At 36.9% G+C, this 15,459-nt stretch overlaps 1 protein-coding gene across 1 annotated transcript in view; it reads right to left on the bottom strand.

Annotated features, from left to right (window-relative positions):
• The window catches only part of slc1a7b (solute carrier family 1 member 7b), a 50,733-nt gene that overhangs the window by 2,522 nt on the left and 32,752 nt on the right, over nt 1-15,459 (bottom strand). Inside the window, exons 4-10 of the mRNA XM_088005279.1 lie at nt 11,876-11,918; nt 10,550-10,781; nt 10,374-10,473; nt 5,701-5,934; nt 5,353-5,547; nt 351-485; nt 131-230 (exon numbers count right to left, since the gene is read on the bottom strand). Coding sequence (XP_087861405.1) covers nt 131-230; nt 351-485; nt 5,353-5,547; nt 5,701-5,934; nt 10,374-10,473; nt 10,550-10,781; nt 11,876-11,918 — 1,039 coding nt within the window. The remainder of the gene's footprint in view (nt 1-130; nt 231-350; nt 486-5,352; nt 5,548-5,700; nt 5,935-10,373; nt 10,474-10,549; nt 10,782-11,875; nt 11,919-15,459) is intronic.

Here is a 15,459-nt window from a genome sequence, read left to right as displayed (position 1 = left end):
TGACAAAGAATTGTTTTGCAAATTTAAAAATATGATGTTGATCCATGTTTAAAAAACCAAAACAGAATGAATTTTTTTTCAATGAAAGGTTTTAAACAGAAGTATAAACAACCAATGAGTTAGAACCAACCCCATCTCCCTCTTTCATGAAATCTTTCCTGCAGATGTGTGCCATGATGCCTGTGGCCAAAGCGTCCCCCATTACATTTACCATCGTTCGGAATCTGTCCCTGCAAAGGAGAGAAAGGGAAGTCGAATCAGAAATGCAGCGACTATGCAGCAAAAATGAAGCCGGCATGCTTAGCCCGATGGGTTTTTAGAGAACATTAGTAAAAAGAAGCATGACCTACAGTGCCCAGTCAACTGCAATGATGAGGGTGATGTCATCAGTGGGCAATCCAACAGATGTCAACACAATTACCATGGTGACCAGTCCAGCTTGTGGTATCCCTGCTGCGCCGATGCTTGCTGCCGTCGCTGTGATGCTGGTAGAGATTTGGAAGGTTAGCATTGTTCCAATGAAGGACTGAAATTAGTGTTTATGTTCTGTCTCAAAGTCTCAAGCTAAAAACACTAATTTATATTATCCACAGCTGGGTTGTTCAAAGTGTGGGTATTTAAACAAACAAAGTAACTGCAAACATTTAGTCAACTTCACCAAGACTGTCCTCTAATTAATGAATGGTGCTCTCTGGGCACAATTATCAAATATTTAGTCTCAGAGTTCAGTTAAAGTGTGTTAATTTTCAAAAAGTTTGTTATTTCTTTAAGACACTGTAATTCTGACAGTTTCAATATCTGTCTTCCTTCATTTGAATAAATGTAATAGGAAATACTATAAAATATGCTAATGATCTCTCCAAGTGAGTAAAAATACAATATAGCAAATATATGACATATAGCAAAAAGGTTCTTGAGGTGCACCACATACCCAGCAGAATCTGACATGATATGGTCACCAAAGATCCAAACCCCTCCATTCAGACATTTCCACCAAACTAAGAAGTGTGTTAAATAAGGTGATGAAATCTACAATGTAAAATCTCTGTAAAAGTTACAGGTATTTAGGAGAAGCAATATCATTTATTTTACCAATTTTTTTTGCTCGACAATACTGGATTTGAGAACAGTTCTGGAGTTGTTTTAAATATTGGATTCAAAGGCCTTAAGGCTCAACGTGTGAACTTCCCAGAAGCTGAGTTTGATTACAACACTTTTAAAAACACCAGATATCAATTCCTTTTCAGTTGAATAAAGCAAAAATAAACTGCTGCAGGGTGAATATTAGGATAAGCCTTAAGAAAACACAGCTATGGTCACTCACAAAAATCTCTTCAAATATATAAATGGTCGATGATTAGTCCTAAAGAGAAGAGAAGATCAAATGTATGCTTCGTTTTATTAGTGCCCACCATCTTGTTTTAAGTTGACAGAGTCTGCAGCTTCATCACAGGAGGGGGTAATCAATGTGAAAGTTGAAATCATAAACAATTAAAACCTTCCACTTGATAATTAGTGTTAAAATGTCTCTACACATTCAGAATGTAAAGGCTCAACCGGAGCAGGGGGTCAATAATTACAATACAGTAGAATATATTTTTCACGCCTACTTTGAAGACTTGGTATTCAGAAGTGAAGGAGCCATCCTCCATCTGATTAAAATTGTAATTCTCTTTAAAGACCACAGCAAGATGTCTCCCATGACCTTGGTGATCGACAATGGTAAAAACGAAGGAAATCAGAAGATGTTTTTCATTAAAATGCAAAAAAAAACCTTTCATACTGTTGTGATGTTTCAAATTTAAAATGATCCCTGATTATAAGTTAAATTTGGCCTAAGTAGAATGGTAACTTAGCAGAGAACATTGTACTGAATGTGTATGGTCAGAGGTTCACCTGGCTGGTTGTGGACAGACCTTCACATTCAAATGACAAATGAACTGCAGGTGTGTAAACATAAGATGCAGTTGTGGAGTAAAATGAGGAAGGTGGCGCTAACATTGGTAGTGGTAGTGTGAGCATCAGCCATAGAAGAAAAGAGAAATGGGGAATATCATGGTTGCTATGACGACTACACAGCATGAGTACCTTCACCTTGAAAAGAAAAAATGCTCTCAAGTTGAAATAGTCAATAAAGCCAGAGATGAGGCAGCGTACAAAGATAAAACAGACATTCATTCCACTGCTCATGATATGGTTTATGCTCAAGGTCAAAGAACTGGTTCAGATTCTTCTGTGTGATAACCGCTGAACAACATCGTTTGATCTCATATGAGTTTTAACCACATATGGGACTCGGGGGTGGTACCTTATAAAAACTACCTTATAATGACTTTGAAACATCGGACATACTCCGTACCAACCAAATGTTAAGAAGGACTGGATCATGGTTGATTGGTTACAGAACTATCAGAACTTTGAAGCTTGGGGACAGCTGGGAGCAGGGCTTAACCCAAAGGGATGGAGGATGTGGTGGAAGTGGCCATGGGGGCTCTTTGTTAAGAGCAACACAGCCTTAATGTGGTAACAATCAAAAGTCTTCACATTTCTGAAGAAGTCCCATGACATCCAACCATCAGTGACAAAGTTTTAAGAAATAAAGCCCATAAATGAAGTGTAAAATGAGTCATATGTGGCCCTGTCACACTTTAAGGTAGGACTGAGTTGCTCTTTTGCTGTTTCCATATTTTGTGTGTGCGTGTGCGTGTGTGTGTGTGTGTTGTGAAAGACTGACGTGATGAGGGGGGTTAAAGTCAGCCCACCTCTATTACCTATGTTTTCAAAAGTGAATTCTTAATCAGCTGACTTCTGCAGGGGTGGAAGGAGTGATGTAGTGATGATTCATGGTTTGTGTGACTGGGGTGTGTGTGACCAGCAAAAATCACGATTTACAAGCATAAACAGGACTTCTGATGAGAAGGTTACAGGTGCAGAGTTATGTATTTTCCAAGCACTTAGTGCCATTTCTTAGCACAATTATGCAACTATGTTAACTTCAGTTAGAAAAAATGCAATATATTAAATATGGCTTCAAAGAAATTTGATTTCTTAATTTAACGCCTTGAAATTGGGTCTCTGTCTCTTTAAAAGCTCCTGCTCTTTCTGAAACTCTGTCTTCAGGAAGCCATCACATGGCTTCTCTATTAACCCTTTAACAACATTTTTACCAGCGTTTCACTGAGAAGCTCTTATAATGAGCTCAACAGATGTGCAGTTCCACCAGGTGTTTGCTAACTGCTGCTGGCTAGTCTGAAGGAGCTGAGTGGGGGAGTCAGGGGTGAGGGGATAACACTGTATTCACTTGTGATTGAGTGGTCAGGGGAAGCTCAGAGGCAGTTTGCCTTTCGGGGTTCATGTCGAGAGTATTGTGAAAGAGCCAAGCAGACAGGTCACCTCCCTCTGTTCATATAGCTCAAGGTGAACAGGTTCTCTACTCTAAAATATGGTTAGAAAGGTGAAACTACTTATTTAAATAAAACCTCAGGCTCTAATGTTTCACTCCCTCTGTTTCACTCTCCATCTGTTTTTACACAGTCTTTTCTTCCAGACTCTTCCATCATCTCAGCTACCCTGGAGGGCGGCACGGTGGGAGGTTGTCTGAAACAAAGACCTGGCTCAAGTTGGTGAGAACTTTCTAAAGTTCTACCTTTCAAGAAGCCAATGTTCCAGCCACGGCAGCCATCTTGTTACAAGATCAGACTGACCACACAGTAATGACAGCAATTTTAGAAATACTTTAATCCTTTGTTGCTCTTGTTTCACACCCAACCAAGACACACACACACACACGCACATACGCACACATGTACACGTACATGCATACACAGTCGCACAATCTTACGATGGCTGCATTTCCATTAGCCACAGACTTGTGCAAATTGAAAGAATGAAAATAAATTTGATCAATGGAAACATGGCAATTTTGAAAAATGAAAAAAAAAACAAAAAAAAAAACAAAACAAAACACATTTTTAGATAAAAGGTTTGTGCGTTAGGTTCGAATGAGGTGGTTTTTCAACTTTTATGGAAAAACAGTAATGTAAACAATATTTTTCGCATCACACAAGAAATGTGATCAACAACAAGATGTTGCTACTGGAGAAAACCATGAAGAAGATGGCAGGAAACAGTAAGAGGATGATGGTTTGTTTTTTAGGACAATGCACGCTGGTTCCACCAGAGCTCTCACAGCATCACACAGTTCATAAAACTTTGTGTCACTGATAAATGTTGAATTCATTGAACATTTCCATTGAATAGATAATTACTATGCTTTCAAAGTCCTGAGGAGTCCAATCTATTTCTTAGGACTGTCATTTTCAGAGAGAAGGAAAATAATTCCAGTGAGCCTCCAAGTAAATCAAATCAAAGTATATATTCAATATAATACAAAATATATATAAAAAATGACTTCTACTGATGAGAATAAAAGTTTCTGGAATAATAAGGGAATGTTCAGGAATCATGTTAGAATTTCTGAGTATGCTCAAATAATTGTTTCTTAGAATTTATTAGACTTTCATAAAACCTTCATGCTATCTAAGAGTTTTGCTGAAAAGGGGACTTAAAGTGAAATAGATGACATCATGAGAAAAGAAGGTTTCTCATGATGTCACCACAGATTTTGCGACAGGGGCAATAACACAGGGTGGCATCTAGTTGGCAAGGTACTCTGGCCATAAGTTTCATTTCATTTCCTATGTATTTATAAAAAATGACTTTTATTGATGAAAATAAAGTACCATGTCTTAAAGTACCACTTCAAGACATCAACCAAGATGTTAAGGCTAAAGAAAGAGATGGGTTTTCAAGTGGATAATGACTAAACATGCCATCAAAATCTGTAATTTGTGGATCAAACCACTGACAAAATCAGTGGTTTGGACAGATTTTGCCTAACAGTCAGAAAAAAAGTCTATGTGTCAATACTTTACCACTGCTCAAAAAAATAAAGGGAACACTCAAATAACACATCCTAGATCTGAATGAATGAAATATTCTCATTGAATACTTTGTTCTGTACAAAGTTGAATGTGCTGACAACAAAATCACACAAAAATCATCAATGGAAATCAAATTTATTAACCAATGGAGGCCTGGATTTGGAGCCACACACAAAATTAAAGTGAAATGTTCCCTTTATTTTTCTGAGCAGTATATTTATACTTTTAGAAAAGCTACTGGTTGGATAACACAATTGATTCTATTTTTTATTTAATAAATTGAAAAAAAAAGGGACATTTGAATTTATTAAAGATTAAGATTTTGCGCTTTGGACCTACCATTGTTCTAAACTCCTACCAATCACATGTAAATGTTGTTATAAAGCTGGTATGATGCAACATCACTGACCTGATAGTGATGATCTGGCCAAAATCCAGCTCATAATTATTAACTTGTGCAATGAAGATGGCCGCCACAGCTTCATAAAGGGCAGTGCCGTCCATGTTGATGGTGGCGCCCACTGGGAGCACAAATCGGATGATGCGCCGGTCAATGTGATTGTTCTCTAAGAGGCACTTGAAGGTTATAGGCAAAGTGGCAGAGCTGTCGAAGATAGAAAAGAGATCTCATTAGAGAATTAAAAATCCAAAATCAGATTAAATCCTTTCATAGAAAAGATCAAGAGAAAACCTTTTAAAAGATGACCAGAAACAAATGTAGAACATATGTCTCCAATTGTGCTACTTATTTCTTTACCTGGAGGAAGTGGCCAGGGCTATAAGCAAGGCTTGCAGGATTCCCCGGATGTAAACGATGGGACTCTTTTTGGTGATGAAGAAGTACATGGCAGGCAGGATGAACAAGCCGTGCAACACCAAACCAAACACCACGGTGATGGCATAAAAACCCAGCTTCTTCCCCATTGCAGAGGGATCACTCATCTCCAGGATTTTACCAGCCACCAGGAAAACGATGCCAAATGGAAAGTACCTGGCAGGACGAAGTGTACACCAGCTAGTTCATTTATGAGTGCAAACATTAGGACAACTAGTAAGTGAAGATACATAAATATTTATGACCCTTTCTCACAGGATAAGGACTATTTTATGGCCTCCACAACCACACACTGTTTAGGAAAGCAGATCTGGATCTGCTAATTAATGAAACCTTCAGTGTGAACATAATTATAATGTTTTAACTCTTATTACTTAGACACTTTGGTTGTTTTGACCAACTTTTTTCAATGCTGTTTCTTCATGACTTGTACATTGTTGCTTCATGTTGCAGCAGAACCGAAATGCCACTGCTGTGGGAGGGGCTTCTCATTTGTTGTTTCCAAGACCATTTTGTGATTTTCTTATTTTTCTCATTTACACACTCTAATGGCACTTTATTAGGTACACATGTTGATTAGATAATGGCAGCAATTCAATGCATTTAGGGATCTACATGTGGTGATGTTGATGTGCTGAAGTTTAAACCGATCATCAGAATCTGGAAGAATTGTAGCTTTTACCTTAATCATCATCTAGCAGCCAATCAGAGGAAACATCTTATTAAGGCGTCGGAGCAACAAGTCCCGCCTACATACGGTGTTTTGGGGAAATTGCAGCTGGCGATTTTACATAAGAGCTATGTATTCAAAACGTTCAAATGACACACAGCTTTTTATGAACTGTGTGAATCTGTGAGAGCTCTGGGGGAGCCAGCTGCTCTATATCTGAAAAAAACTAAACCAAACCATCATCATCCTACTGCTTCCTGTCGTCTTCATCTTTTCTGCCAGTAGTAACATTTGGCTGTTTATCTTGTGACTCGTGTGATTAGAAAAGTGTTTCCTTTGCAGTTTTATGAAATGCATGTATTTTGATACAGCTGAAAAACCACCTCATTCTAGCGCAAAAACATTTAATTGGAAAGCAAGTTATTTTTAAAATTGCTGTTTCCAATAAGCAAATCTACTTTTCTACGTTCAGTTTGTGCAATTTTATGGTGTTACGACTGATGTTGTAAAGTTAATTACAAACATGAGTGTGCAGGTGTCTGTCCCTGATTGGTTCCAAGAAAACGACGGAGACGTCCAATTGGCTGCTTCTTGGAGGTGACGGACATAAAAGCTGCTGAAGCGACTTCCTGTGTTCCATCCTCTACTCATCTCCTCTTTCCTTTGTTCACCTGTTGACAGAGTTCTGGAGTGTACGAGTGAGCTGTCGTTTATGTTTCCTCAGTTTTCTCATGTTTTTCTTAGTAACGAAGGTAAGTTTTTGTCCTTTGGTTTATTTACTTTCAATTAGGTAAGTTTCTGTTAATATTTAGATAGTTTCTTTTTGTTTGTTGTTTTCGGCTATAGCTCACTCTGAAGCCAAATACTCTAATTGTAACATCTTCATCAAAAAATACATTTTTTTAAAATAAATAATTATCAACTGTTCAACTTCGTGTGTGTCGGTTGTTGAGATCTGAAGAGGATGGATCCTTTATGTTGCGATCTAGCCGCCCCTCGACTGGTCGTAACAATAGGAACTGGAAATGCAGCTGGTATGGATGAAAATCTCTGAGGAATCTTCCTGACTTCTTGCTGAGTTTATGCCACAAAAAATTAAAAGCAGTTTTTAAGGAATACCAACATGCTAATGGCAACATGTGCTTAATAAGCAGTGAGTGACTATCATTAGGTTCAGCAGTGCATTAGTAGCACAGTGCAAAGTCAGCACATTCATTTTAACAATCAAGGTTATGACTAACAAATTTAGTTCATCAGCAACATGATGGGATGCAGATGAAGTAATTTTTTTTGCAAAAGCTCAACCACATGCACATTTCCTTTTTCCTCTTTCAGCAAGAATGGGAAGAAATGCTTTTAGGTTCAACTAAAAGAACAGATGAGTGTATAAAATATTGATTTTTTGGCATAAGTAGACCCTGAGCTGAGTCCTCCAGCTGCATACTGCTTTTAGTGATGTAGCGCTGAAACACAATGCACAGCAGCTTTACCAGGCCGTCCCACAATGCACTGCCAAGACCCCAACACACTGCCACAATAGCAAGCCACCGTAGACCGCGGAAGACAAGGACACTCAGCAACCACTTGTAAAAGAAACACTATCTTCCTTCTGTGTTAGCAATCTTTTGATCATAAGGTAATATCCATCCCTTTATTTTATCTTGTTCCGACCTTGTGTTTTATTTGTTTGCATTTTCTGCACTGTGATGAAATACTAATGAATGTATCACTGATTCATTCACTGATTCATTAAGTCCTCCATGTATTGAAGAAATCTCGATAGAGTTGTTTTGTTCACCACCAGTTTATAAATGAATATAATGTAGCTATTCAATATAAAAAGTTTTATAATGCAATAACTTCATGGATAATGAAAACCAGTAGAATATTTTCATTCTATATAGCTGAGGAAAATATTACCTTTTCTTCCTATTGGTCTCAGTTGTTGCTATTCAGTTTCTATTATGATGGCCGCTGAAGGTGGCTCTATTGAATTCAGTTCATGTTAAGATTAATTGTGAATAAAGTCCTTGATGAATTATTCGCTAGATGTATTTAATATTTTTCTTTGAAATTTAAACAAAACATTGAAAGAAAGTACCATATCTCAATGTTAAATTTTCTCTGTACTCCATGGAACATGGAGCTTTAAAGCTGCAGTATGTAACTTTTATTAAATCAATGATTCTTGAGAATAGGGACAAAATGGGTTTACATTTTCCCCAATTTTTAAAAAAATTATTTCTCAACTTTATGTATGCAAATATGACAAATTATGTTTTGGAAATGTAAAGATGATAAGTTGTAGGCTACCAGTTGCAACATTTTTTTTTAAATTAAATTTTTAATGGACATGACCCAGAACTTTGTCACCATCTGACAAAATAAATATAAAATAATTTTTAATGACCCTATTAATGATTTTTTTACTCAGTTTTACAGACAAATGCTTCTCAAGAAACAAAAGAAATATTATTTAAAACAAAAACAACAAAAAGTCCATCTGACAGAGTTGACAGTGCTTGATGGAGTTGACACAGAACTGAAGGTGGTGACAAACTAGTGAGTAAAATGAAAAACGTGATACATGTGAAGTAATGCAATTCATGTAAAATACATTAAAATGAGTTAATTGCACATTTAAGTGAGATTTGTCAACAATTTCACTGAAAGAGTCACAAAAACTCTGATGGAGTTGACATCTGACGGAGTTGACAAAAAGCCAAACTACCTCAATTTATATGATGTTATTCTGAAGGAGGCCATATTGTAGCTCATCAGGTCCATGAAATCTTTACAGTATATCAAAATTAAGTTTTAATTTCACAAAATTTAATCAAAGTTTTGTAAATTGTCAGTTATGGTGTTGACACATCATGGTTGTGACAAGCAACTTAGGAATAAAACAGAAGAAAAAACTAAAGAATAACATAAGCTAACCAGAGCTGCAAAGGAAGAGAAAGGAAGTGGTCATGGGGTCCTCAGAAGTTCTGAACATTGAGATATGATATATAAAAATGATTTTTAATTCAATGTGTTGATACTTTTATAATTATTTATATGAATACTTACACTTAATAGTCATAATATATTCTCCTTTAATTGTTTTAAACTATTATAATGTATTGAGTTCTGCTCCTGGACAAGGGATTTTAAAGACACCATTGACTTACTACAATGTTTAAAATAATAATAATAACTAAAAAATTCTGCAAACACCAGAAAAATATACATTGTTGTGCTCACATGACCCAGGTTAGTTTAGTCAGATATTTAAAAAAAATATATTTTGTGTATATTTTATTAAAATTTTGTGCTTTATCCATATGACCCATTTTGTCCCTATTCTCAAGAATCACTGAAAATGTATTTTTTTTCACATATACTTTAAAACTGTCACCTTGTAGTGACAGACAGATAATCTATGAAAATGCACTGTTTCAGACGAAAAACAATCATTCAGAGCCAGGGGGAGCGTTTTAGTGCTGTCAAAAGCTCTAGTGAATGTGCTGCTAAATGTGCTAATGGCGGAGAAACAACTTACCATTACAGGAAAACCGTTTATCTGCCGTCATTGGTGGCCATGCTAGCTAGTCTTAGCATTCACGGCACGCTTTGATGACCGGCAGCGCTAAGGCCCGCCTCCTAGCTCTGATTGGTTGTTTCTAGTAAGAACTGGGAGCACTGGGAGAAGGCAAAGAAGCTCAATATTTTCACAGATTATCTGTCTTGTAATAAACTGTCACAACATAGCGACAGTTTCAACAAATATAACAAGCTTCAACAATATGTAGCTTGTTATAACAATATGTAACAAGCTTCAACAGAACTTATGCTTCTATGTATAAGTACATATAAGTATAATGTACCACTAAGTACTTAAAGGTACTTAATGGTACCTTTAAGTATCATTAAAGGTCCTCACCATATGACAATGGCCACAATTCTAAGAACCGCTTCATTGAGACTTTGGCAGAAGTTGACCAAGGCGCTTCCATTGGGGCCCATTCTTCCTAACATGATGCCTGTCAAAACAACGAGATGTCAAAAGCATATCATTCTGAAATGGTTCCAAATTTCAAACACAGTTGGAACACGTACCCATGGTGGCCGAGAAGATAACAATCCCGAGGACGTTCATTCCGTCACTCGTTCCTTCACGAGTGCGCACCAGCACGTCCGGAGGAGGGGTGAGGTCAAGAGCAAAGTTCTGGATATCACTGCCGTTATCGTCCTGGATGCCGTAGATGAGCGGTCGCCGCGTGGTGGACTCTGACTGGGCCTGACTCACCGTTGGCTTCGGCTTCACGATGAGCTGGCTCCGTGTTTGGTACTGTTGTCAGGGGAGACAGTGACACTTTTCATGAGGTTGAAGAAATTGTGTTAAGATTTTTTTGAACCAGAACATACAAATTGATTTCTGGGTAATTCTCTGAAGCATTCCAACTGGAATGAACTGGAAATTGAGGTGATATTTTGACAAACAGCTGAATTAAAAACATTGCTTTTCATCAGAGGTTGTCAGCAGAGCTTTAGTTTAACTCCTTCTTTAGAATTTTAGCAGACTTACTTCAAACCACCATGTAAGGTGCATCCTATGAAGGCTGGAAAATTCAATAATCCATATTCAGCACATATTAAAGATTATTTTTGAAGCCCTTTGATGCCATGTAGAAGTTAAAGTTACACCCAGTCTTGCCAGATTTGCTAACTAATAGACATAAATGTATTTCTATAATGTATGCAATACTTAAGTTAGCAAAGGATTACTGAAACAGAACACTAAAACAAATTAAGCAAGTAAGGAAATATTAGTTAGTGATGAAATCCTTCATTAAATAACAAAAACATAAATATTGAATAAAATATTTTTCAACCCTTGACCTCACTACTTAAATGGTGCTAGGTAAAGCTATGGACAGCCTGGACACGTTTTCATATGCAGTTACTGTAATGGACTGATGATGTGCCTCTTGCCTTTTGACCTTTAGAGACAGGCATGTATGACTGGATGCAACCTGGTTGTTTTAGCCAAGAATTTGCTGTTTTATCCCCATCAGTATTTAAAATCCCTGTTATAAGTCACCCATTAGTGTTTCATATTCCAGTTTTAGTCCCTTTTAATCCCATATATTTCTATTAATTCTGATAAACTCCAGTTAATTTCTATGGTTTTATGTTTTCAACTTGGAAATGTCCTAAAATCTTCAAACCCCTGGTTTTACCAGGTTGATTTACTGTATTTCACCTCTTCTGTTATTATTATGTTCAGACTGACTTTACCAGTTTCTCATATACTTATGAAATTTTCTTTCCATTAGTTGGTTATTGTTAATGTATTTATTTAAACTAAAAAAAAAACTACAATTGACAGAGGAACATTTTTACCTGTCCTGTACCTTTAAAGAACTCTCTGTCGTATCTTACCTGCTGAAAAGTGGCCTGGACCAGATTTGATGGGAACATATTTCTGTAAAGAAAGAAAAAGAGAGACAGATGTAAAACAAAACAAAACAAAACAAAACAAAACAAAACAAAACCCTAAAGCAACTTGGTTCTCTCTATAGTGAAGTCTGTTTTATTATGTTAATCTTTTTTACAGTTTATAATTATGGCAAACAGTTTTGTGCTCCAAACTTTTATGCACACGAAACTTCAAGGAGACATACCCAGCAGATTTTTTAAGAGTAGAGTCTTTCAGTGATTTGGACAAAGTAAAACAACACAGAGTTAACAACTGTGAACTTGCTCCAAGGAGACTTCATTCAGAAAACTGATTAAAATGAACTCCTTTACATAATGCCTATCACTCCGTCTCCCTGGGCTGATAAAACTACACTCCACTGTGTAGATTATGTTCCGCTGGTGTCAGGCAATCCAAATCACTCTTAAATAAACATTTCCTTTCGTGTTTAGTTGCATGCTGCAGCTGAAGTTGTGCAGCTGAAGAACTAGAAGCTACGACTTTAGCTTAGAACATCAGAGAAAGGCATTCTAAGCCCAGACTAAACTGAGCTGAGCTTAAAATATGAAGAAAATGTCTAGTTTTAATGAAAAACCTCATTTGTGTTCAGTGAAAAGAGTCTCGATAGTTTACAAGGTCTGAACAAAATGGCAGTCATTGCCAGTTCCAGAGTGGAGTCAGCAGCAGCATTGACTCTGCATTTTATAAAGTTTAGTTCCTCTGAAAAACTCATTTAAAAATCATGGATGTTCATAAAATACAAGCTGCTAGAAGATGATCTCCTCCTGCTAATCAACTGTGGTTCTGTGAGCGGAGATAAGATGTGTTTAATAAATGATAAACAGTCAGACATATACGGTGATAAATTGGGGCCATAAGGTTTCTTAAAAAAATGGAAACTGAAACTGAAGAAAAAAAATTGAAAGTGAAAAAAAAAAAAAAAAAAAATATATATATATATATATATACATATATATATATACATATATATATGTATATATATATATATATATATATATTTCTGTTTTCATAAATATTTCACAGTCAACTGTTAGTTATGTCAGCTATACTTTAAAGCAGTGGAGACATTTCACCTCTCTGGAAGGCAGATGGATGAGTAGAAGAACGGTATGACTGAGTGTGCTGTGTCAAGTGTAAAGTTTGGTCCAGAGGGAGGGTTACAAGCTTTTTAGAAGTTTCAGGAAAAAGGAACCTTCAGTGCTTCAACATACTGAGATATCTTGTTCTCATCGTCATGGGAACAGTTTAAGGATGTAAGGATGGCCCCTTTCTGCCTCAACATGACTGCACACCAGGATGCAAAGCCAAGTTCAATAAGGACTGACTGGTCTGCTCAGGGTTTGAACCGTAGTCTGACAAATTACCTTCTGGATCATTTCAAATGGAGGCCTTCCCGTCCAGCATCAGTGTCTGATCTGACAGATCGGTCAGATATTCTCATGAACAAACTTCTAAACCTCAGGGATGGATGGGCCAACATCAAATTCAACCCTAGGTATTAAGAATGTCACTGAAGGTTGTGCAAGTTTGAAGGCAGAGAAGTGAATAATTTTGTCGCTGTAGTGAATATTTATTTCCTTTTATCAATTTTCTTAAACAGGTTGTTAAAAAAAAACACTAATGGCCTCATGGAGTGTTTAATTTATCAGTATTATCTACAAAGTGCTAATTTTCTTTAATTGTCATCATGTGTGCATCAAACATAATTACATGTATAGTGAGTGACCAGTATTTCTTCTGTTAATTCAAAAGAATCTTATTAGAAACAAACTGGTTTTTACTGCCAACAGGAGCCCAAAATATGATCTCATGCTCCATCAACATGCAGCTCCATCTGCCTTGTGGTTTATCCATGTGTTCTTAAGCACACTGCAGATGGACAGTAATGCCCTCATGGATTTCTCCTTACATGCCTCAGACAGCCGTCCTTAATCTTTATTGCTGTATTGATGGTGAGCTCACGCAGATTAATGTAAGACAATAAAAAAGATATTTAGGGACAATCTCTGATGTGGCAACTGAAGCAGTAACACAAGCAAGTAGTGGCAGGGATTTAGAGTGGTCAATGAGGCTCCCATGATCCTTTGGTAAGATGATCAAATCCATATAGCTAACTCTCCTGGGGGAAGGAAGCAACGGCCTTGATCTTCCTTGTTTCTACTCCGTGTTGGTAGAAATAGTTTGGCTGATAAAATCAGCTGAGGGGGTTGAAAACTCAGCAGACTTCCTGTTTTTCATGATGAACCATGAGTTTTTAACAGACTCAAGATTTTGGTTTGAAGGACACTAGCATGGTTTGTTATGGCTTTACATCGTGAGTAGGGAGCGGAGGAGATGACAGCATATCCATGAACTGGGCCGTGCGTATTGACATGTTGGTTGCTCTTGTCAGAATGACAAAGAAAGACGAATGTAGAAGACGAGGTGTTGAACATGCCAGAGAAACAGTAACTAAACAGCAGCTAATGCTAACTGGTCTGTGAGTGGAGGCTCATTCAGCTGATGCACCTTGAATATTATTAGTTTCAAACGTTCATGTTGTGTTGAGTCAAATTTGCAATCAAAACCTGAGAAATATGCATTAAAAGCTCAGAGCCGCGGTGAGGCAGACTCATTAATTATTCACTAATTAAATATCCAGACTTTTGTTTTTTAACCCTGTGGAAGTTTCCTGAGATTGGACATAGGTTGTTTGGAGATCATCTGACCCGATAGATTTCACCTTCCACAGTTACTGTGCATTTTAGGATTTCTCCATAAAACAGATGGTTTAAGAAGACATTTGGATCTGCGCTTCTACAGACTCGTACATCAGAGGCAAAAAAGAAGAAATGTTTCTTATGAGCATGAGCTGCACTAAATTACAGTTACTTTTAGGCAGTGAGTTGGACAAAAGCACATCTGATAGAAGCAGAACATCCACAGAAAAGAGAAAAGACTCACAAAGCCAATGCAGAAAGAGTCCAAGCTGGGATTTTACCAAATCATCATTATCGTTTCGCTTTTCTTAAATATATATATTAGAAAAACAAACAAACAAAAAATATTATTGCTGTAAGGATATAGTGCAATGACACACATAATCATTTCTTCCTGTAGCCAGTGGGCTTTACAGTGTAAATGTCTGAGTAACTTCATTCTAATTTTCTCTGCACTCATTTATAGACTATCTATAGATCACATATTTGCATGTGCATGCTTGTTATACCTTAAATTACCTCATTACTCTTAGCATATATCGCTTATACTTATATTTGTTTGACTGATATTTAATACCTTAGATGGAGTGGTTTGTCAACAAACAAACACATTCTATTCTATTCTATTCTATTCTATTCTATTCTATTCTATTCTATTCTATTCTACTGTGCTGCTATGGAAGAATTCAAAAGCATCAGTTTTTCAGACTTTGTAAATGTATCACAATGTACTGAATGCTCAGATTTCTTTGGTTCAAATGATAGGAGAACAGAGCAGTTCTTCTTCCTGGTTCGTTGTTCAGGTGGCTGTGTATAAATTGATAGGT

Source organism: Poecilia mexicana, unplaced genomic scaffold, assembly GCF_051168715.1.
Source record: "Poecilia mexicana isolate PSO_F unplaced genomic scaffold, ASM5116871v1 scaffold_4, whole genome shotgun sequence".
NCBI classification, from domain to species: domain Eukaryota; kingdom Metazoa; phylum Chordata; class Actinopteri; order Cyprinodontiformes; family Poeciliidae; genus Poecilia; species Poecilia mexicana.
This window is presented reverse-complemented; position numbering and strand designations above follow the sequence as displayed.